Consider the following 25,001-nt stretch of genomic DNA (forward strand, 5'->3'; position numbering starts at 1 on the left):
AATGATAGCTAGGCGTGGTGGCACATGTTTGTAATCCCAGCACTTGGGAGGCTGAGGCAGGAGGATTGCTGCAAGTTTGAGACCAGCCTGGGCTACAAAGTGAGATCAAGGCCAGCCTGAACTGCATAGCAAGACCTTGTCTCAAAACGACAGAAAAAAAAAAAAAAAAAAACCCAAGTGATAAGCCTCAACTGACCCAAAATGAGGGCATGAAGAGATATACATTTTCTTGGAAATGAAGCATCTTCTTTCTGATCCTAGGTTATCATTTTTCAGAAGAGTTAGCCATACATCATTAGAAATTAGACAGACGTCTGAAAAAAGAACTTCTTTTCTACAGAGTGTTTTTTTTAAGTCCCGACTGTTGTTTTCAGACAAATTAAACAAATGAAAGAGATGAAAGTATCCCAAGTCTTGCATCTGTTTTGATGGTAATGGGGATTGTCTAAATGGTGACGATCAAGAGTCCTCAGTGCGTAGATGATAAAGCTTTCCATGACTGCTTGCCTTTGGGAATAGAAGGAATCCACAAGCCACAGAGACATAGAGTGCTCGAGGATAATCACCCAATTACGTAGCTTGCATATTTCCCCTTGCTGTTTACATGCTTTCAAAAACCTAAGGGATATTTAGACGCCACATATGGCATCTAGCAGCTCTATTCAGGAAAAGCAGTAACAACGTCAGTGAGACTTACAACAGCTTACTTTATCATTTCCGTATAATTGTGCTTACAATTACCAGGACTTCTGAGCCAGGAAAAAACTGTGTGCTGGCAACAATTTGCTCTGCAGCACAGTCTCTAAAATGAACAAATTTAACCATCCAGAGTCTTATTTTGCAGGCAAGTTGGTCTTAGCCTTTAAAAATCTCTATGTTGTCAAAGCATAGACGTGACTCACAACTGGATGGGAATATTTCCATTGACAGGACTCAGCCAACAGTCAGGAGAAAGGAACAAGTTTTAGGTCTCAGAAAAAGTTACTAATGAGCTAAGCAAAGGATTAGGGCCATATGCGAAGGGACTAGACTCCAGGACGATGCGGTGGAAGAACCCGGGAAGACTTCAAAATAAAGCTCATCAGGGAGCAGATGAAAAATGGAGAAGCAATCTTTGAGACTTCAAATGGCTGGGCCAAGAATATGGAGCTAGAGGTATAGTGCAGTGGTAGAGTTTATGCTCAGTGTATGTGAGGCCCTGGGTTCCAGTGCAAGCACCACCCTCCAAAAAATTTGGATACGTGTCAGACTCTGTTTTAGTGAAGGCATGTAGTGAATACTGCAGGCAAAGTTTCTGTTCTTCACAACTGAGCAGTAGAGAAAGACAGCCTTTCTTAAATATTCAGTTTTCTCTTTTAAACTTATGTGGGCAGTAGACTAGATTACACCGTCCTGAACCCACGGTATGGGAGAGAGGAGAGAACATTTGTGAGGCGTGGCAATCGGTGTTTGAATGATTTCACACTTTTTTCTTTTTTTTTCTTTTCATTGCCTTTTGATGTTGTTATATAATGGACATAGATTACATATAAAATGCAACAATGTTTAAGAAAACGGAGAAGTTTTATTTGGCATTCTGCACAGTGGTTCCTAGTGATCTGAAAGTATGTGGTTCGTCCATCAGTACCGGAGCTGCAGGTGGGACTGCCTCACCTTCCCGGGATGTACCTACTGCTTTGCCTTGGCCTCGGGAGGCGTCAGGGGACGTGCTCAGAGAGTCCTTCTGCCCCTTTTCTCCTCAGCTCTGTGTATTCTCTTTTCCTTGAATGCCTGAAGGAAGCCCTTTCCTAGGAATATTCCGCACTCGCACTGTCTGTCTGTCTCTCTCTCTCTCTCTCACACACACACACACACACAGAGCCAACTTCTCCTTCTTCAATCTTCACGTCCCAGGTCAAAGGTCACTTTCACACAGGCCTCACCTGAGCAATTAAATAATTTCATCCCTGCCTGGTGAGTCACAGCAGCAGCCCTGGTGGTCTCTATTAGGTCTCTACTCTGCTCTTCTCTTGCACAGCACTCTTGTTCTATTTTCACAGGTGTTTCATTCCTTCACCAACCTACTAATTCCTCCACAAGCCTGAAGTGCCGTGGTGAAGACAGAGAAAGTCTGCTGTGTTCACGATCCTGTATCCCCAGGGCCTAACAGTGCTCTTCACATCTCAGGCATTCAATTAACATTGGTGGAGTAAATGAATAAATGAATGAAAGAAATCACTCCTTTGTCCTCCCTCCATCGCATTTTATTCCCAAGCAGTGGTGCACTGCAGCCAAGCGCTCAGCCGGCGCACGAAAGCGAACAGTTGTTTGCAGAGAATTTACAAGCCAGCTGTTAAACTGTTTGTGGCTTAAAATCAGTCATGGAGAGCATATTTATACCACAGAAATCTGCAAATGTTCCATGTTGAGACTCTTCCCCCCAGAGATCTGGTTTAGCATCACACTACCGCTCTCGCTCTCAAATCCAAAAGTAAATATTCGCACAGCTCGGCAAAGACACGTTCCACAGGTTACTTAAGAATTCCCACAACCAAAAAGGCTCAAAATTTTAGAAAAGATAGTGAATCTATCCTGTGTAATTATTTATCATTTGGAAATTCTTGGTCCTTTATATGTTACATGATCTAAACGATGTCTCTAATCCCTTCAAATTATTTGTTTCTGTGTTTCAGATCCTTATGTGAAGATCCATCTGATGCAGAACGGCAAGAGGCTGAAGAAGAAAAAGACCACAATTAAGAAGAACACACTTAACCCCTACTACAATGAGTCGTTCAGCTTTGAAGTACCTTTCGAGCAAATCCAGGTAAAGTCAGACATAACTTTGTCCTCCCATCCAATTTCACTCCTCAGAGCACAGAATTATTCACAGAGCTTGTAAATTACCAGCTCCCATGCTTTCATTAGCACCGCCATTCTTATTCCCGAGCGCATCTGATGCCTGAACCACTTCCAGGAGGACGCCAGGAAGGCACAGCACAGCAGGTGCTGATTCACCAGCTAAAGACAGCTGGCCTTCTGCTGAGCAGAAACAAGGTAGAAAAAAGAAAAGAAACGGAACAACTTTCCTAACTCGAAGAGTTCAACTCTGAAGTTTAAAAGTGAAGAGAAGATGAGCTTCCAGTATTTATTCCCAGACTATAATAAGTAATTCTTCTTATTGCATCTTTAGAGCAAAAAAGAGTGACAACAGAAATATTTTTGGTTGATGTTAACTCTTCAGCATCTTAAATCTTTATCAAAAATGATTGACAATAGAAAAATTAGGCTTAATTTCTTTTTAATTGCTTAAATTCAGCTTCCTATGTCTGAGTTGGAATGGATGAGTGTTTCTTAAAAGAGACTTGTTATGATATGCAGCACTGACTCCTGCACCAGAAATTTAAGAGCTTATGTATTTTATTAAATATATCTAATCTATTTCAACTTTTTTATTTCCTTTTTTGAGATGCTAGGTATAGGGCTGAGGATATAGCTCAGTGGCATAGCACCTGCCTGGAAAGCACAAGGTCATGAGTTTGTTTCTTGGTATAAAAAGAAAAAAAGAATCATAACGAAATGCTAGGTATAAACCCAGGGCCTTGTACAAGTTAAGCAAACACTCTGCCACTGAGTTGCCCCTGCTGCCCTCTATTTTATTTTAAGGCTGTCTGCAGTGAAAAATGGTTTAGCAAAAATAAATCTTTAAATCTTTTATGCTACAATACAAAGAATAATATTATGATAGGAAGTATCCCATTAAAAGATCTTGTAGTTAACATGTTCAAAATAAGATGCTACCTGTAGCCACAATTATCATATATGATTTTTTGTTGTAGGGATTTAAAACAATATTTAAGTTTTTGTGCCATCTCCCTAGTTATACCATAAGACTTCAGAGTTCACATGTGATAACTATGGGTTATTTCTCAGTAGTCTTCAGTGGGTAGCAGGGAGTCAAATGCATAAAACACCACTATTTGTATATTTTGTTAAATAACTGTTATGGGTCCATCTTGTCAGTGATATAAATATTTACCTATAACTTGAAGGAGAAATGAAAAATGGACATAAAAACTGTGACATGGAACCTTCTAAGGATCCAGAATAACAAAAGTCAACAAATAGTTTTCATGCATTTTAAATTTCTTCTTAGAATATAGTATCTTGGAAATTAAGCACATGTTTATTACATAAAAAGCTAATACATACTAGCAAGATGTATTATATAGTATGTGCCTACAGCCAAGTTAAGTATTTTACCTGTATAATTTCATTTGATCCTTGCAATACCCTTATAATGCCTACCATTATAACTCAGTTATATATATAAGCAAACAAAAGGTTAGAATTCCCTCACTTATTAAACAAGACAATAACAACTTTGTGTGTGTTTTGGGGAACCGAACTCACAACCTTGTGCTTGCCAGGCAGGCACTGTGCCAATGAGCTATATCCCTGGCCCAACAATAACAATTTATGTCAAAATGTGATTATGTATATAAAATCATTGGGACACCCTAGCACATAGGAACAGTAAAGTTATCATCATCATTATTATTATTCACAATGCTAGTGTATCTCCTTCAGAGAATGAATTAAACAATAACATAAAATACATGAACTAATATTGTCCAATAGAACTCTGAGATGATGGAAATTTGTTACAATCCAGACTGCCCAACATGGTACTTACTGGTAGCTAATGAATACCTCAGTTCCAACATTATTTTATTTCAACTTACTTAGAATTAAATTTAAACCATTACCTGTGGTTAGTAGCTTCTCCATTATATAAGGAAGTTTTAAGTGGCCAAAAATAACCAGGAACTCTAGCTTCCTCATATTGGTTCATGGTTTTTATATAACCTTTCTCACATTTTTCTCACAGTGACAAATTATGTAGAGTTATTTACTTTCAACAGCTGTTATATAAGTAAATGGCGTAGCAGGACACTGATTCCTTGCTCCCAATCGTTCATTCAGTAGCCTGAACCTTGAATCCATTCTTTTGCACCAAGTGGAAAATCCCTCAGATATCAGTTTTCTCCAACAATTTATTTCACAATATTTGTTCAGTGAACTCTTTCAAGTCCTCAGACCTTATTCTTATGGAAACTAACTCTTCCTGGTATTTTATTTTTTTAATTCCACAAAACAATACAAAGCAGGACACTGATATCAAAAGAAATCCTATTGCAAACTTTCTTCTTTAAGCTACAATTCTATACCTTTAAAAAGTAATGTCCTTTTCTGACTACATATTGTACAAAATACAAACATATTGAATGTAAAGCACATTTACAGAGCCAAATTTTGAGTTTCTGGGACAGCAACTTAGAGATGATAGAATCTGAGCCCAATGTAGAATTTATTAGCCATGAAATAATAATTCCTTTGATTAGAACCCTTTCTCTGCTCGGTGAGTCAATTTTTTCTTCTAGGATTTTTTTTTCCCAGAATGCCACTTTCCTACTCTTTCACTTCCCTAGGAAAAATAAGTGAGTGTACCCCTTGCTTAAACAAGGATTTAGGGTTTCCCTCTCCTCGCATTATGAAATTATCTACCTTCTATCTGATTTCCGAAGTCATGTGAAATGTTATTACCCTCACACAAGAAATGGAGGAAAAACTACACAGGAAGCTTGAAAAGTTAGCTCAGGGTCTTTACAAGGATCCTTTGTGTTGAATGCCGCTATCAATTTATTCCTCAGTGGAATAACCAAGGCTCACCCCACCCTGTTACCTTTGTTCATAACGTCCGCCATCCCATTCCCTCATGAATTTGCTTGGGGCGAGTTCTGAGGATTGAAGCATCAAGTACCATCTTGTCCTTGGTTCCAAACACCGCTCAGTGTGTGGGTGACGTTCCTAACTACAGAATCACTCCAAAGCCCACACGATGAAGATGGTCTCCCTCTTTGCCAGTATGTTGCATTTCAAATTTGAAACTCCACTTCTGGAGTTCTGCTTCCCTGTTCCGCAGGTGTGCGTCAGTGGCATGTCTTAGTCCACTAGCACAAGAATTCAGTCCTCAGAGTACAAAGTCCATGGAAGGAATATAACACAGCTGCAAATTCATCTGATCCTGCCTTTCAGAATTATGTTTTCTGTTTTCTTTAACTGGCCACAAATGCATTGCTCTTTGTTTTAAAATCTCCATCTCTGCACTCAGGTTTTAAACGGGCGTCATCACATCTGCAAACTGAACAAATTTATTACCTACAAAGAAAACTGAAGTGTACTTTTAAAAAATATTCTATACCACAGTGATATGAGTCTCCTTTCATCAGTTCAGTTAGTGCAAATGTAGTTATTAAGTAAACCCTCACAATTGATGAACTCACTGAGGCAAATCCCATGTGGCCTAAAAGGTTCTGTCCATTTGATGTCAATGCCAGATAGACAGTAATTGCTTAACAGATGTTTATTGAGAGACTATATGATCGAATTTTTAAAAAACTTTGTTTAGTTACTACTTTTTAAAACTTTTGGGCCAAGGATATAGCTCAGTGGCACAGCGCCTGCCTGGCAGGTGCAAGGTCATGAGTTTGATTCTGGGTAAAAAAAAAAAAAAAAAAGAGAGAGAGGGAGAGAGAGAGAGAGAGAGAGAGAGAGAGAGAGAGAGAGGAAAGAAAGAAAGAAAGAAAGAAAGAAAGAAAGAAAGAAAGAAAGAAAGAAAGAAAGAAAGAAAGAAAGAAAGAAAGAAGAATAACACAATTTGCCCCACACAGCACACTATGATAGTTTATAGCACAAGCTCTGGAAACCAACCTGCTCATTCCTGTGCAAGCTCAGACAGGTCATGTAACTTCTCTGAGCTTAGCATCTTTATCTGTACAGAGGCAATATGAATGGGATCTACCATGAGAAATAACTGTGACAGTCCATTTATAAAAGCCTTAGGGTAACGTGAAATATATAACAAAAATTGACAGGTAAGTATTAAAATGATGATGATAGTGATGATGGTGGTGATAATGATGTGCTGGAAAAATAAAGACTGGACCCAAGTTTTCATACTGAAGTCATTTTCAGCCTCATTCTGGTGGTTGGGGTCAACTCTTCTTATTTCCAATTCCCCCTAGGACTATAGAGCTAGACGTTTCATGTTCCCTGTGTGCCCTTTTTCAGAAAGTGCAAGTGGTGGTAACTGTTTTGGACTATGACAAGATTGGCAAGAACGATGCCATCGGCAAAGTCTTTGTGGGCTACAACAGCACCGGCGCGGAGCTGCGGCACTGGTCAGACATGCTGGCCAACCCCAGGCGACCCATCGCCCAGTGGCACACCCTGCAGGTAGAGGAGGAAGTCGATGCCATGCTGGCCGTCAAGAAGTAAAGGGAAAAAGAAGCCTTTCTGCATTTGCCCACATAGTGCTCTTTAGCCAGTATCTGTAAATACCTCAGTAATATGGGTCCTTTCATTTCTCCAGCCATGCATTCTTAACACAATTCAGTGGTACTTCAAATCCTGTTTTAATTTGCACAGATTTAAGTGTAGAGAGCCCCTATGCCCTTCATCATACCACTGCCCTCCAAATCTACTCTTCTTTTAAGCAATATGATGTGTAGATAGAGCATGACCAAAATTATTTATTGTATCTCACCATTGTATATATCAGTATGCTAAAGATTTATTTCTAGTTTGTGTATTTGTATGTTGTAAGCGTTTCCTAATCTGTGTATATCTAGATGTTTTTAATAAGATGTTCTATTTTAAACTATGTAAATTGACTGAGATATAGGAGAGCTGATAATATATTATATGGTAAATATAGTATCATCTGCATTCCAGCAAAAATATCAACTTGCAAGGCACTAGTACGGTTAAACAGACATCTTAAAGGACAATTTAAATCTGAGCTTTCTATTGAATCACTTGAGTACCAAGATATGCTTACACCACATATTTTGTGGGTGAATCCAATTTTGTAGAATTCTCTCACAGGCAAAACAGCATGATCTGAGCAGCATCAAAGCTGACCTCAAGGAAGCATAGCCACAAACCAGAACAGCATCTGTGTGTGCAAACCTGCAAAGCTAAGCTCACGATCTCACTCTTGCATTTGAGGAAGCAACTGAACAGGAGTCAATGAATTCAGACTATTATATACAAAGTAACAACACGATGGTGTTCCATGGTGTGCACATGTGCATGAGTGTATGCGTGCGTGTGTATGCATGTTGTTTGCATTGGTTTGTTTGGGGATGGGGTGGGGGAGGAGGAGCAGAGGGCAGAAGTCAGCATTTCTGAAATACTGCCTGACTATTTAAAAAGGAAAAAAAAAGCTCTCCGTTATCACCTTTATACAAAATGTGTATCCTGTGAATTCTGTTCCAGATTTCACATCCATACAATTCCAAAAGGTTTGCACAGTAGACTTTGTAACAAAATATTTTATTATACAAAACCAGATAGAAGGAATGCAGAATATTTTTAACACAGCAATCTGTGCTTATACACAAAATTACTTTGTGGTAAACAGACAGTATTGTAATCCCATCACAAGATGAAGAAAAAAAAAATAAAATCAATTAGCCATAGTTCTGAATGCACTTCAATTAAGCCAAAACAGACAGCTGGTGATCTTTTTTATATGCTCTTTTTACTTAAATAAGTTTTAATTTGTCCTTTAAACAAAGGTGAAACAAAACTAAGAACAAGTTCTAGAAAACTGAAGCAACCTCTTATGTACACTAGATGCTCGAGTGAGGAGGAGTTTTTAAATGTTTTCAATGTTATTATGTAGTAACTGGCACTATTACAAAGCTACTAGTCATTCCATAAGTCTTAAAGGACTGCTCTGTGTAACACTGTGACTGCCGTGTGTGCTTAGACACGTAGTTTCCTCAGTGGATAGCACTCAGTTTATTACGTAGTGATATTGTAACAATACTGCCATTCCCTTCTACTGCACTGCCCAAGGTGTGTGTAGCACAAACAGTTCTTATTACAAAGGACCAATTCAGAACTGAAGAGCTATGCATAGAACAAGAAAGACGCATAGACTGGGGTGGAACACACAGCATTTTGTCAAGCACTGTGCAATACTCCATATTTTCCCCATTATGTAGACAACCACTTTGCAGAAGGGTAGCCTGTTATCTCACACTGCTTCTAGTCTTTTCTCCCGCTGGCTTCTGTGACTCATTTTAACTTCTAGGCCACAGAGAGGACGGATGCTCTGACATGAGCACGTACCTTCACATATAGCAAGATACAGTGGAGGAAAACGAAGCATTGGCTTCATGTTCTGTCTTTAGGACAACACTCCATGTTTAAAAGAAAAACTCGAGAATTCAAAAAGGGCTGATGGTAGACTTTAAACATGGGGTTGGCTGTTTCCCAGTAAAACTAAAGTATCTGTCATTATTCTTTCCTCATCAAGGAAGAGGCAAGCCCTTTCACCTGCAACCCCATCCTAGCAAAGTCTTAGAAATGGAGTAGACACAAGGGCAAAGGGAGAGTAACATCTCTTTTTGATGATGGTCCATACTTTTTAAAAAACAGAGGTAATAGAAAATGTTCAAGTTATACTGGAGATTAACCATGGATTTGAATACAAAATTCAGAGGAGAATGTTTGCAATTTCAAGAACCAAACTACCAAAGAGAGAGAGTTGACTTTTTCCTTAAATACCAAGAACTGACATTTAATTTCACTGTCTTCAGCTTTAAATTGTTCACAATGAAACAACACTTTCAAGCAAGCAGGTTCAAGCTGTGGAACAGACATTATTTCTTGCATTACAGTACCACTAACACATCCTCTTGCAACACTGCCAACATGAGATTGTCACCATTAAATTAGTGGATTCTATGTCATCTTTCACAAGCTGGTGACCGAACCTGCTTTATGACCAAGTTTCATCCTCAGATAAGCCACATGTACCTTCTGACAAAGCTGTGTAAAGTATTAGACTCTGATGCCCTAGAAAGATCCTAGTTGCCTTTGTGTATATTTACTGCCTGCTTGAGTGTTTCTATGTGTGGGTTTCCTCTGTGTCTTGTAGAAATGTTGGGGTGTCTTCTTCTGCCATAAGGCTCGTGGCCCGCGAGCCAACTACTTTAGCTGTATTTTACCTTCATTTTTTGATGAGGTGGTTTAAAGTTTGTTTTACTTTGTGTAGTGAATTCCACAGTAGTTTTCTGATTGTTGTTAAAAATGACTTAACATATTACACTGATATTCAATAAAAATGTTTTATTTCCTGTTGATGTTGCTGCCTTTCCGCTTTTTTTCTTGTCTGACCCTCGTGGAAGGTCAAGGGCTTGCTGACTTTTTTTTGGTTTTTTTCCAGTACCAGGGATCAAACTCACAATCTCGCGCTTGCCAGGCAGGCGCTGTGCCACTGAGCTAAATCCCCAGCCCCCTGACTTTTGGGGACAGCTGGAAGCAGCAGCATCTAAACCAGCGCTTACACTGGGTACCAGCTCTGGATCATATCTAGGACTACAGAGTGGCTGTAGGAAAACAACACAGACAGGGTCCTGGGCAGTGTTGTTCACAACCTATGCTTCACGGTGCTGTTTATAGTCAATTCACTTGGCATAACTTAAGCCCTGAAATTTTGCCCAAAATGTGTCCTCTGTGGTATTACTCCACAGCCTAAGTCACATAATTTCTCCAGACTGAAACCAAAAACATGATTGTTTTATCTCCATTTTTAGAGGAGAATATAACCCATTAAATCCCTGGATACTGCAATCACTAGAAGTAAACACCTTTCCTATGCTAAATTCAGTATTAATCAGATGCCTACTGTGTACCATGTTTTTAATGAATGCTGGAAGCCAGTCTCAGACTGACACGTAAACACACTCATAATGCACCATGATGTGTACTTAAAAGTAAGGGTTGTGGGCCCTAAGGTCACGCAGGGGACCACCCTCTGTGGTGCGGCACCCTGACCTTCCTTAAGCAGCTCTTACCAGCTGACTGCTGTGTTTCTCTACCCTCTGCGGCCCTGGAAGCTGCCTCACCTAGGTTCATGCTTTCTTCCCAGGCATAGCCACAGCTCATTCAAATCTATGGGAAGCACTGTCTCAGCACCATGGCCCCAAGGGCTGGTTGAGACTGCCTTGCCAACTGCACTGCCGTTCAACGTTTCCCCTCACCCGGTGTTTTTTTTCTTTTTTTTGCTCTTTTGTAGGTGTGGTTCCCAAGAGCACGCTCCATTAAACTCCTCCCTGTTCACCACCATCCCAAAGTCTGTGTCCTGGGATTTCTATCCCACAATACCACTCTTGAGGAGGCATTCGCTACAAGAGTTTTCTAGGGATGACAACACAGCAAAGTACCAAAGGAACTAATAGGAGTTACCCAAGGCAGGGAGTGGGCAAGATGTGCGCAAAAGTTCTTGTCTGACAAGTTTACCCGTGATAAAGCCTTTGATAGTTAGCTTCAGTTAGCTCTGCTAAGTTAGGATAGAGGCGGCCAAAATGCTTCAACGGCCAGCTACTCAGACCACTCAACTGCTATTGTCTGTAAGGAAGCAATGGGCAAAAGGTCCTAAATATATGTTTAAAAAGAAATCATAAGAAACACCAGGAGCAATAGCAACAAAGCCATCAGCATTATAAGTACAACTGGTTGTCAATGGTGAGTAATGTGTGTTCTTAAAATTTGATCCAAAATATTTTAAGAATATTTTGTAACGAATGATTGAAAAAAACCTATCTTTTTTTTTCATGCGTACTTTCCCCAGAGGCTCCTAGGTCTCGGGCACATACACTTAAGATATTTATTAGGTACAGTAGTCAGGAAAACTCACCACTTCGGGTATTTCGGAAGGGAAATTTGTTATGGGAAACTGGCCCCAGCGGGAGCACCGTGGAAGCAGAGGCCTTGGGCAATCCGGACATCAGTAGAGAGCAGTCAAGGATGGAGGAGAAACCAGAGCTAGAGGAACCCGGCCACAGAGGATGGGTTACAACTCTGGGACATGCCACAGGGAGGCCCCAGTAATGCCAGGCCCACCAAAAGTATCAGATGCTGGTACAGGGCCATAAGAGACGCCACACAGGAGGCTACGGGAAGGCTGAAAGGCTCTGATCAGTGGCTGCTCACTACTGCTAGAGGGAAACTGACAGAAGCTAGAAGCAGGAAGGGGGTCCTGCCTTCTCCTGCCTTCCGTCTAGTGTTCTGGGCAAAACAGTCTTCAAAGGCTGACATTCTAGCCCAAATATACACAGTAGCAGACCACAGACAGGGGGACTAGCCCTGAGAACAGCAGCAAGAGCGCAACATATTAGGGGGGCTTTTGACTAGCTACATTCACTTTTAGGAACTTGAGTTTTTTCCTCACAGGACTCAGGAGGATTCAGGTGTTCCTATCTGAGCCTACACATCATCCCCCACCCGATGGAACAGATGTAGAGAAGTCACATTCTCAACCATTTTATGCAGAGAGCTTAGTCTCACAGATTTGAAAATTCGAATCATAATCGCCCTCCAGTACATCTTTATTACATATGCACAGAACTCTTTGATGTTTAGCAACTGATTTCAGCAGCACACAAATCCTTAGTATTAACCAGTCAGACAGGGACTCTGGAATACAAAGGTAAAGAGCAGCCAAATAAAAGATGAGAAATAGCCTGGAACTCAATGTACAAAGGAATTTTCCAAAGCACACAGAACAATAATTATGCAGGAAGAACCATGAAAAGAGATCAGCCACCCAAACACTGCACCAGCCTGCTGATGATTTGCATCTGGGTTCTGAGGCTGGCTGTGAGTTACTTGCACTTTTAAGTTACTTCCATGTTTCATCCATCCTGATTTTGTCACCCTCCCCAACCAGTGAAAACTCCCAAAGTTTCCCCATCTTTCTTCTTTGACAGTAACTATCTTGCCAGCCAAGCCTTAAGCATGTGCAAAATGTACTTGCCTTCCCAGGGCTCATGCAAGGTTACAAAGCATTTCCCACTGAACCGGGTGGAACTCACTTCCTCTTATGCTGTGCATTTTAAAAGGAGAAAAGGTGAGAGGAACAGGGAGAAGAGAAAAACTATTGGGTCAAATAACCAAGAAGTTCACTGGGTGAGTATATGAGGAAAAGCTGGGCAAACGGCTTCAAATAATGTCATTATTTTCTCACCTTCCCTCCTAACCTCCCTTTCCTTCTCCCTCTCTCAGCCCTCCACACCTCAGCACCTTCAGTTTTGATTGCATTATCAAGCTTCTATGTCTCAATGTGCCAACACTGGAAGACCCTGTGCATAGCCAAATTCATATTCTTCTGGCTTAGCATATTTGCAGAGTCCTTCTTTCACAATTAGGTCAGCACAATCCCCATACCTGGCCTGCATGTCTGGGTGACAAAGCTTTAAAAGAATCACTGTGGTCAGATGAGATAGCAGTTGCTTTGGCAAAATCTAGGTCATATCCCTAGACACAGAGACCCAGGGATGAGGTAAGGATGGTTCCTCAAAGGAAAATCAGACTGATAGTACCAAGACAGAAAAGTAGAGGCTGGGCAGACAAAACCCCAAAGCAACAAAATGTCCATTCCTTGTCCCCCGGTATTCTTCAGCCCTAAAGGGGAAATACTGATGGCACAAACTCATCTCGGCTATAGTGGCAGCCTGGCCATTCTTCCTTTTGACTAAAGATGATGTAAGAAAGCAAACTATAAAAGTATGCACCACCTTAGTTAAGGCTAATGCTGATTTCAGCTGCATATAATCCTTACTGGAAATATCCATGCACCTTCCCACTTATTTTCAGGCAAACCAATCAGTGCTATATTTTTCCTTGTTGCTACATAGTCTTTCCTTTTTATTTTTAATGGTCACCTGACTTTTCTTTGGGTAGAAAACTTACCCAACCATTTTCCAACCAGCTGTTTACATTGCTAGGAGTCTACTTCTTAAGTAACACTGCAATAAATAATTCGATGGCTAAGTAGGAACATAGGTAGGTAAGTAGCTAGAGGTCTCCTTTCTGTTTATGTTTTTAGGATATCTTTCCAAACTTAGGATTGTTGGGGCAAAGGCAATATCATAGTTGCCAGATTGAAGTCTCAGAAGGCTCTACCAAAATCCACAGCCACTGGTACTGCACATCCCAGTTCCTACAGAGGGTCCCCAGCTTGGGTGCAAGCTGATGTCAGTGAGGGCCTGCCGTGTAAGCACATGTGCCTAGGCTCAAGGCAGGTCCAGAGCTGAAGACCCACTGTCCTCATCACTACTCCAGGACGCTTTGTTCCCAAGTCACAAATCAGTGATGATAAAGCACCAGCAGAGAGCCTGGGGAGGAGCTCAGGAGGAGAAAGTCTCAAGGAAGATAATGCGTGCAGACGTGACTCTTCCGGTGCCTCAGTTTACATCAAACCCCGCAGACTTCCCATTTCTCTTTCCCTGCAGTCTATTTGCACCATCACACCTCATGCACACTGCACTGCGCCTGCCTTTCAGGGCCACAAGGCCTCACAGCTGCGTCCCTGTGCCCCGCCTCACTCCACTTCTGCTCCATCTGTGAGGGGAGGGCACGGGCCTCGGAGCCAGCCTCCCTGGGCCAGATCCCAGTTCATGCACTGAGCTGGGGGCTGGACAAGTCACTGAATTGTGAGAATTAAAGATAATGGACACTAAAACTTGGTATAAAATAAACAGTCAATGAATTGGTAGTGGTTTGTCTTTCTATAGCTATCTTAGGACTTGACAAATACTATTGGTAAAAAGCCAGATAGTAAATATTTTAGGCTTTCTAGGCAATACATTCTATGTCACATCTTCTGTAAGTCCCTCTGTCCATCTCTCTGCTCTTCCTTTCTTTCCAGTCCTTTCAGATATGTAAAAGTCATTTGTAGCCAGGAGTAGTGGGGCACACCTGTAATCCCAGATGCTCAGGAGGCTGAGGTAGGAGCACCGCAAGTTTGAAGCCAGCCTCGACACTTAGTGAGACCCTAAGAAAGGGGGTTCAGGATGTAGCTCCACAGGAGAGCACTTTCCTAGTCTGCACAGGGCACTGGGTTCCATCCCAGTGCTGCAGAAACAGAAAATGAAAATGACTTGTAGCTCACGGGCCACTCAAATACAGACTGCTATGGTGTGCTGTCCAGATTCAGGCCATGTTACTGTGTTATTTCAAACCTTCTGTTTCTTATTCCTTCCAGAGTTATGTTTCAATTCTTTGGCTTGAACGCTAAAGGCCAGTCCCAGATATTCTCCATTTGTCCCCGCTTCCCTCTCTCGGAAGCCCTGCCCTGTCTTCTAGCTACGTGCTTCTCTCAGCTGCCAGCGCCCTCACATCCCCAGCCCTTCACCAAGGTCATCGCCCGAGTTTCCTGAGCAAACCCAGCAGGTAGGCAAGTGACACGAGGAGGAAGGGAAGGGGTACAGAAGCTCTTTGGAGGCGGTTTGGGGAAGAAGGTGCACTGCACTGTCACAGTCTGGGGTCTCAGGTTAGCCCATCACTGTAGTGTGCCCGCCACCCCCCCTGCTCGCTTCCAGATGCCACTGACCCTGAGGCAAATGCTCATCAGAGCAGCGATGCCTGGAAACCTCACCACCCTCCTTGAACATATTAAAGTACAGTTTTAGTTCAGAAGAAAACGAACACATTTCAGAAAGTGTGAGCAGCGCTTCTTTCCACTTCAGTACTTACTCATGTAAGGACTCCATCAGATGACGTAGAAGGGGAATTGGAAGATAGGTCCCTAATAGCCTGTCATAGTTGACTCCTTCTCTCACTTTTCTCTAAAGCACGTGCAGTGGGGCTTTTCACAGCCAGAACTCAGCCCGCCGTGATGCAAAGGAGGGAGATTTAGGGCAATAATTTGTGTCCGAGTAATTCAACCTTTCCTCAGCCTCTAACCAAGATGGTCGTTGCTTGCCTTTGTCAGCAGATGGGGGACATGGCCAAGGGAGAAGGCACTGGGCCTCTCTGGCCCCCTCAGCCTCACAATATGCTGTGACTTCAGCCTCAGCCACGCCTGAGCTTTGACCCTAAAAATCCCCCTCTTTACTGAGAGTTGAAGGGGACGCCATCCCTGTCCGTTGTCACTTGTGTCCACACTCTGAATGAAGTGTGTGCTCTTTGACTGGGAGTCTGTGAAGCACTTAAGTGGGGTCATTTCGGGCTTGTTACAAACTGAGTGATGCCCCCTCCCAAGCCATATATTGAAGACATAACCCCCAGGGCCCAGAGTGTGACCATGTTGTGAGACAGGGCTTTTATAGAGGCAATTAAACTAAAATGAGGCTGTTAGAGGGGCCCTAATCATCCTGACTGGTGTCCTTATGAGGAGAGAAACTCTGGACCCACAAAGACACCAGGGGCTTATGTCACAAAGCAGTGACCCTGTAGAAAGGAAAAAAAAAGATGAACATCTGCAAGCCAAAGACAGAGACCTCAAGAGAACACAGTGATCTTGGATTTCTAGCCTCCAGAACTAGGAGGAAAATGTATTTCAGTTCTTTAGAGCGTGCAGCCTGTGGTGTGTTGTTACCTTCAGCCCACAGGAAACCAGCTTTCCTAGGACTGCAGGCCTCAGACCATCCAGACATTCTCTTGCACTTGTCCAACGCTAACTGCTCCACCCCTCACTTCCCTCGTCTCACTCCCTGGACAGCGCAGTGCCTCTCCTGCCCCATTCACCCCTCCCAATCCACGTCTGTCCTTCCCCGCAGCCATCGCTATTCTACAAAACACTATACTCTGGAAATGGGAGTAAGGGTATCTGACGTGTGCGTGTTTCTTTTTCTCAGAAACGAGCTGCATTAGTAAGGGTTTTTCAGGGAAACAGAACTAACAGGGTGTGTGTGTGTGTGTGTAAGAGGGAGAGAGGGAAGGAAAGAGATAGAGAGAAACAGGGAGACTTTAAAGAATAACTCACATGATTGTTGAGGCTTGGAGGGCCCAAAATGTGATTGAAACTCGGGTAAGAGTTACAGTCCAACTACAACACCAAAGCTGTCTGGCTTATACACCTCCTTCCTGCTCTGGGGAAGGCAGTCTTTGTTCTATTCTTGTCTTCACCTGATTGGATGAGGTCCACCCACATTGTTGAAGGTAACTTATTTTACTCAAAGTCCTTGACTTAGATGTTAACTCATCCAAAACCACCTTGACATACAAAGTTTCAGAGAGACAAAAGGAGGAAGTTTTGAGAACTATTGCACAGTAGGGTACCTATAGTCAATGTTAACATATAAGATATCTCAAAAGAGCCAAGAATGCAAATTTCGAATGTCTCACCATAAAAATGATGAATAAGCAAGGTGATGGACATGTTTGTTATGTAGCTTAATTAAATCATCCCACATTATTTACATATATAAAAACACACTGTATCACATAAGTATATACAGTGGACCTCCGAAATTTGTGGGGCTTATGGTCCAAGAATATCCTAGAATTGTGAAAAACTGCAAATTTTAGATATGGCAAAAAGTGCCTACAAATGCCTATTTTTACAGTTTAAATCTTAAATATGTTATGTCTCCTGCAGTTATGTAATTTAACTTGATAAAATACTGTACTAATAAAGCCATAGAAGTGTAGGGTGTTTTGGGATCTTGGGGCTTTACGAAGAACAAAACTGAGAACGCTGCAGATAGCTACCCACCTACAACAACCTGTTATAATGCAGCAACGCTGCTGCAGCTGCCCCAGATAGGTTGTGGGGCAGCAGCCAATCAGCAGCGAGGAAAACTGAACATGCTCTCAGATTGGCTACTTGGAAACACTTCCCCACAAAAAAAAAGCAGTTGCGAGGATATTTGTGGTTTCCACAAAATTCCCCGGGGGTTTCTTGGAACAATTATTAGTTAGGTTCTAAGAGAAAATCCGTGAACAAGTATGAACTGGAACTTCACAGGGGCATAGTGTAATTATGACTTGTTGAATAAAAAATAACATTGTTTTTTAAATTACCTAAGTTTCAGAAAACACTGACAAATTATCTAGAATATTTGACCACATGCCTGGGCACTATCGTCCAGGAAAGTTGCAAAATAAAACTGACTTTTGGGTTGGGAGTATAGATCAGAGGAACAATACTTGCCTAGCAAGTGTGAGGGCCTGGGTTCAATTGCTAGCACGACAAAACAAACAAACCAAAAACTCTGTCATACACCTTCTTAGTGCTAAACTACTTTGCCCTGCTGTCAAGGAGCTAAGCAGAAATTCCATATCCAGTATGGTAGCCACTACACGGGGCTGCGGAGCACGTGAAATGAGCCTCGTCCAGGGGTGGCAAGTCCAGGTGTGCGGCACAGCGATTGTTATCACCGAAAGCTCTAAAAGACCATCAGTGGTCGAGCTCAAGTGCAGAGGTTCTGAACATGTAATACACAGTCTAGGTAGGAAAGACCAAGTAAAAGCAAAGGGTAAAAATCACAATATTTTTATATTGATTTCACCTGGAAATGATAACTTTAGGCGTACTATTTTCTTATAACTGCCATGCAAATCATCAGAAACTTGATGGCTTAGAACAATACAAATTTACTATGAGGCATTTCTGTAGTTCAGTTTGGGTCTAGAATGGAACTCACTGGACTAGAATGAAGGTGTCAGCAGGTCCGGTTTCTTCTGGAGGCTCCAAGGGGGAAGTCTGTTTTCTTGCCTTCTCCAGCTTCTAAAGGTTGCCGAAATTCTTTGGCCAATGACCGACTTGCTCCATCTTCAAAGCCAGCCATATTTTTTTCTCTTCCTCTATCTTTTTATCTCTCTGACCCGCAGCTGGGAAAAAGTTTTCCACTTTTAGGGATTCCTGTTAGGAGACTGGGCCCTTCCTAATAATTCAGCATACTCTCCTCATCTCATGGTCCTTAATGTTAATATCTGCAAATCCATTTACCTTCTTGTAAGAAACATATTCTCATTTTAAAGACATTTTTTTCTCCTGATTCCAGGGATTCAACTCGGGAGCACTTTACCACCGAGCTCCATCTTCCACCCTTTTTTGTATTTTATTTCAAGAAAAGGTCTAACTAAGTCACCCAGGCTGGCCTTGAACTTGTGGTCCTCTTGCTTCTGCCTCCCAAGCAGCTGTTATTACAAATATCTGCCCGCACACCCACTGGCCTTGGACACCTTTGAGGTTATTATTCTGCCTACCACAATGGGTTGCACAACATGTTTTTGCAATTTAGTTAGTTTCAGTAAATGAATTAGTTGAAGCAAATATGGCTACTAAAAATTTTTAATTATATTTGTAGATGGCATGTATGGCACACGTTGCTTTCTGTTGAAAACATTGGATTCAAAATTGAGAAACACGGAGATAAAGGAACTTGTCAAAAATGCAGACCAAATCAGCACTGATGCTGAAACTCTGAAATGCCTCAGCGCTCAAACTTCTCCCTCCGCGTGCATGCTGGGTGATCTATTTAATGACTTCAGTGCTGTTTACTAGTAGATGGAGAATTTTTACCTTGAGCCTAGACTTGGCCCTTGAACTCTATAGTCTCATTATGCCTAACTATGGACTTGGGATTTCTACCTGGATGTCTCACTGGCATCGCAGGTGGAATTTGTCTCGGATGACGCTCACCCTTCCCCCACGGCAGTGCCCCTCTCCATCCCAACAAAGCACACAGCGTCCCATCTCAGGAAAGCCGCCAACCTCAGCAGTCACCCTGACCTCTAGGCAGCATTCAGTGAACTCCGTCAACTGTGCCTGTGACACAGATCTAGTGTCTCATTATTCCCAATGCCTCATGCCTCCAGCCTGGTGTAAGACATCCTTGTTTTTCATGGTGAATAATGCAGCAGCCTCTCGCCTGACCTCTATGCTTCCAACCTTATTTCCTTCAGTTCTTGTATCAGCCAACATTAACCTTATCATGTTAAGACATATCGATCATTCAATTCCTTATCCTAAATTTTTCCAATGATTTTTCATCTCACCTAGAAGAAAAGCTGAAGTCCTTACCATGCTCTACACGGCCTTACATGGTTTGACCCCTGGCTATTGCTTTGACCTCATCACCCACTACTTTCTCTTTGGCTCGTCCCAATTCAGTCATATTTGGCTCCTGCGTTCCTCAGATATGCCAAACATGCTCCCACCTCAGGACATTTGCACCTGCTGCTCCTTCTACTCCAACAGTCATTCTCCACAGGATCTCACAACTTCTTCCTTCACTCTATTTAGAACCTTAATTAAATATCAACCTATCACTATCCCCATTACAGAATCCTCTATCCCCTCCCCTACTTGACTTTCTCCATAAAATATTACTACCTGATATATTAAATATTTTATTATTAGTTTATGGCCTGTTTTTCCTCAATCTGTGTCCCTGAGGACTGAGCTTTTCCTATTCCTTCACTACTATACCCCTACCATCCAGAACACTACCCAGCACATAGCAGGCACTCAATCAATACTGTCCAATTACTGTATAAACTATTTGACTCAGAAAGGATTAGTTGTTTTATGCTGGACAACTAAGAAGATGCTAGATAATCATTTCCTCAATATTATTTTTTCCAGAACTGCATTATTTAGTTGGGGCAGATTTTTAAAGGCATTTTTCAAGGCTTATCCACCATGTTAGCCAATTTTCAGATAAGATTCTTACCCTTTAAAGAATTAGTGGTTTCAAATCCTAGTTGCCCTTTTGCCATTCAAAATGTGTTTTTCTTACATGAATAATCATTTAAATCTAGTCGTTAAAACTGGCAGAAGAAAAGAACGTAGATAATTGCTCTTGCAATAAATGCAAAGACAGCAAAAATTACCAATTTTTTCAGCTCATTTAACCCCTAATCAACTGTCAAGCAAAACATCCTTCCCAACTGACAGCCTCAGTTAGCAAAGCACAGGACCCACTTTTCTCAGGCTTCTGTCGCATTACAGGTCTGTCCCTGAAAGCAAACTGATTGCCTATCACATGTGCAAAATGGGAACAGGGACACTAGATTTCTTTGTTACTGTACAATTTTGTTTCCTTATTTGCTAATTCTTTTGGAGCTTTTGGCCTCAACTTTCCAACTGCATTTTTTTTCAACCCAATGCCAGATGTTGGAGGCATTGCAGGCCAATCTTCCTTTGTTTTATTTTTCTTAAAATTGCATTGCACTTCACATTATTGTCTGCATGCAGCATTATTGCATTTTAGAGAAACTTCCAAACAATAATTTTCATCTACTTTCTGTAAAATCTTGACCTAACATTTAGTTTTATCCGATGCTTTATCAGTCTTACGGCCCTTAAAGACACAAAGTAGAAGAAACTGTTTTACTGCATCACAGAGAAATTAGATCCAAGAAGAGTATTACAAGATTCAAAAGAAGCATCAGAACTCACAAATTTAAGACAGTGTTAACTCCTGCTGATAAGATATTAAAAACTTCGGTGGTCACTCTGCAATAGAGACACTCAAATGGAACAGGAGGGAAAATCCAGAAAGACCAAAATGTATGTAAGAATTTAGTATATGAGAAAACATTTAGGGGCTGGGGATTTAGCTCAGTGGCAAAGCGCCTGCCTGGCAAGTGCAAGGTCATGAGTTTGGTTCCCGGTACCGGAGAAAAACAAACAAACAAACAAAAAAAAAAAAAAACCAGAGAAAACATTTAAGCAGATTTTTAAGAGTATTTTATAATTCAACAATTTGACAAATGAACAATTTAAATTCTACAACAGTTAGGAATGCTGTGTCTATGAGTAACAAACTATAAATCAAAAGGCTTAAAACACAAGGATGTTGCATTTTTATATAGTATGAGGTCCAGTGGTGAAAAGTCCCAGGCTCAGTACTTAAGGATGTTTTCAAGAACCCAAGCTCCATGTCTTTACCCCATCCTCAATGGGTTGACTTTTTGTTCTTGGGCTCATTGCCTCATGGTCCAGGATGGCTGTCCCAACTCAGTATGTCAGGTCTTCACATACCAAAGGCAGGAGGGAAAGATGGGCCATGCTAGTGAGCAAGTGCTCTTCTGTAGTAACTCACTCACTTCTTTTCCTTCACCCATTCTTCTCTAACTCTTTCCCTCTCACCCCGATTCCTGGGCTGGCAGGAGGAGGGTAGCTGTCTTGGTTACTTTTCTCTCGTTGCTGGGACAAAATACTTTACATCCAAAATGAAGGAAGGAAAGGTTTATTTCGCTTAGAGTTTGTGGAGGTTTCAGTCCATACTGGGCAGGTTACAAGGCCGAGTGGCACATGGCAGAGGGCTACAGCTCATGGCGGCAGAACACAGCCAAAGCAACACGCACACAAGGAGGAATGGCCGCAAGCAGCCTCTTCCTCTCCCTTACATATGCAAACTATCCACCCCAGGGCGGGTGTAGCTCATACCCATAATCAATCAAACTCTAAAAGCCTGCCCCATGACCTCATGAGGCTTTACGGGGACACCCAGACACAAACCATAACAGTAGCTTTCCTCCGGCAAGCCCTTCCACTGTGCTCTGCCTTGCACAGCAATGAAACCAGCCATCAGAGACTGACACTTCTCAACTAGTGAGGCAAAATAAATCTCTCCTCCTTTAGCTTGTTTGTTGTTAGGTATTTTATGTGAACAATGGAAAGCTCCAAAACCTTGAGAACAATAAGCTTCTTTCTCATTTATACCAGTCTGTTTTCTTTTAACTTTAACCAACTGCCTTCCTAACCAAGTCACATCTGTAATCACATTTCACATCATTTTATCTTGTAATGAGATGATTGATTTAGACTTAATATTCTTATTATTGTGCTTTTACTGTAAATTACCTCCAGCTCCTTTTGAAAGAGGTAGGTATGGTATAAGTGACTCAACAAAAATTGCTGTATTTATAATTATTGTAAACCAGGGAAGGCGAATCTATGGCACACGTGCTGCAGTGGGCTGTTTGTTATCACTGAAAGCTCTGAAAGATTCACCATTCCTACTACCCCACCCGGCAAAAAAAGATTCATTATTATTGTTATAAACTCTACACTGCCAACTTTGTAGAACAGTAATTAAAAATAAATCTAAAATCTTCAATGATTTGTCTAAACCTAAATATTTATTGAAGAGCCGGGCGTGGTGGTGCACACCTGTAATCCCAGCACTCTGGAGGCTGAGAGGAAGGATCACCATGAGTTTGAGGCCAGCAGGAACTGCACAGTGAGATCTTGTCTCAAAAAAAAATTGATTGAAGAATCTCATTTTAGCAGTAACTTCCTATATGTTATCTTTGTAATGTATTTCTACACATAATTTAAGTAAAAAAAAGTTTTATGATGAAAATTTTATTCCATCTTTTGTTAAATTATAACCACATTTAAATGTCATAATCTTGAATGCCGTAAACACATTTGTTATCTTTTCATGGAGGTCATCTGACTTTATCCCAGTTTCCACCCCAACTGAAGTAGAGGATGTTGGGAATTGTGGTAAAACCAAGGAGCTATAAATCACAGAGTATTATCAGCAGCTTGATGGCATTGTCATCTTTTCCTCTTCCTCAGACACTGATTGAATGACTGGGAAGAAAGGTAGGACTGCACACTGTAAGTCCAGGCAAGAATGGAGGGGTAATAACCCAAGCCACTCTTAAGGTTCTATTGAAAATGAGCTGCTTTGCAGTTACTGCAAATTGCCCTGCAATTTTCAGAGGTAACTATAGAGTCTTGAAATTTTTAGCTGTGGAAAGGCAATGAGACAGAATTCAGGCTCATTTAGGAAGTTTCATCTCACTGAAAAAGGACCAGAGAAATCAAGCCCGATTCTGAAAATTTCCATACATATTAGTTCTCCGTAATCACAAATGGAACCCCATGGTATGCTGAGGCTGTCACTTAGGAACCTTCTAAATAACCTGTCAGGAAGAGAGATATCAAAGGGGGGCAATACTTTATCTGCAGCAAATCACTTGAGATAAACAAGAAAAAAGATGCTTCTCAGCTCTGTATGCAAAAAGAATCTCCTTTAGCAAAGTAATTAATTGGCTTAAAAGAGATTTTGAGCAACTGGAAAATTTACCAAATTTCATTGAGTGCATATTACTAGTTAGCACCAAGAGTCACCCTGAGAATACAAAAAACACATACATGTGTTTTTTTAAAGTATGTAACTTTAAAAGGTTTGAGACAGAATAGGGGATATGGGACAGGTGCAGGATAAAAAGGAATAATGACTCACAGACTGAGGATGCCATACCCAGTACACAGTCAGAAGGACCTGGGGAATTCAAAGGAATAAACCTGTGAACAGGAAGAATAAGCTTCAATCCCCATCCTATCCCACTTTATCTTTCTGACTTAAATTACTTTGTTGCATCATCTGTCTATGCCCCAGCTTTCCCACTTGTAAAATGGGTTTACTAATCGAACCTCTAGCACAAAGCTGTTGACAGGGTCAAAGATGGTAATGTATATAAAAGACATATCGAAACTGGTAAGAGCAAATACACAATATTACCCATTAAAGGAATCACAACAGACAACAAACTGTGCAACTGTACTACGTCTTTCCAGAGATTTGCAAAGCTCCAGTTTAAACAACTAGAGGACAGAAGAGGGACTAACGGGAAGCAGGGGCCAACATGCGGAACATACAGGGAAATGGGAACGTGCACAGCATATATCGGAGTTAATACATTTGAGTGTAGCTGAGCAATAGGTTTCAACTTTCAAACAATGAATATTACAATCAGTAAAGAAGCAAAGGACATGAAAAGCAAATGCACAAATTAGAAAATAATTTAGTAAACAAATATATGGGAAACTATTCAGTCTTACTGGGAATCAAAAAATGCAAATGTAAACAGGAAGATTGGCTCAAGATGGTGGGTTATGTACACAAGTCTAGTTATTCTCTAACTCCACATCCCAAAAATGACTGGAATGATTAAAGAAAAATAGAACAATATGTCATCAGCGGACTAGAAATGTTGTAAAATTCCAAAATTATAAAAATCACACTAACCTAGGAAACTCAAAAAAGCCTGCAGGCTTTTGAAAAGGTCACTCCAGGGGCTGGAGATATAGCTCAGTGGCACAAGTGCCTGCCTGGCAAGCACAGGGTCCTGAGTTCGATTCCCAGTTCCAAAAAAACAACTAAAAAATCAACTAATACTCAATGAAA

The 25,001-nt window shown here is 41.3% G+C and overlaps 1 protein-coding gene across 4 annotated transcripts in view; it reads left to right on the forward strand.

The window, feature by feature from the left end:
* Syt1 (synaptotagmin I) overlaps positions 1-10,199 on the forward strand; it is a 532,145-nt gene extending 521,946 nt beyond the window's left edge. For all 4 annotated transcript variants that reach the window (XM_005374359.2, XM_005374356.2, XM_005374358.2 and 1 more), the window contains 2 exons: positions 2,673-2,806; positions 7,114-10,199. In XM_005374359.2, the coding sequence (XP_005374416.1) occupies positions 2,673-2,806; positions 7,114-7,320 (341 nt within the window). In that variant the 3' untranslated portion in view covers positions 7,321-10,199. The remainder of the gene's footprint in view (positions 1-2,672; positions 2,807-7,113) is intronic.
* Positions 10,200-25,001: the final 14,802 nt, after the last annotated feature.

This window comes from Chinchilla lanigera, unplaced genomic scaffold (assembly GCF_000276665.1).
Source record: "Chinchilla lanigera isolate Chin_1 unplaced genomic scaffold, ChiLan1.0 scaffold00004, whole genome shotgun sequence".
NCBI lineage: Eukaryota > Metazoa > Chordata > Mammalia > Rodentia > Chinchillidae > Chinchilla > Chinchilla lanigera.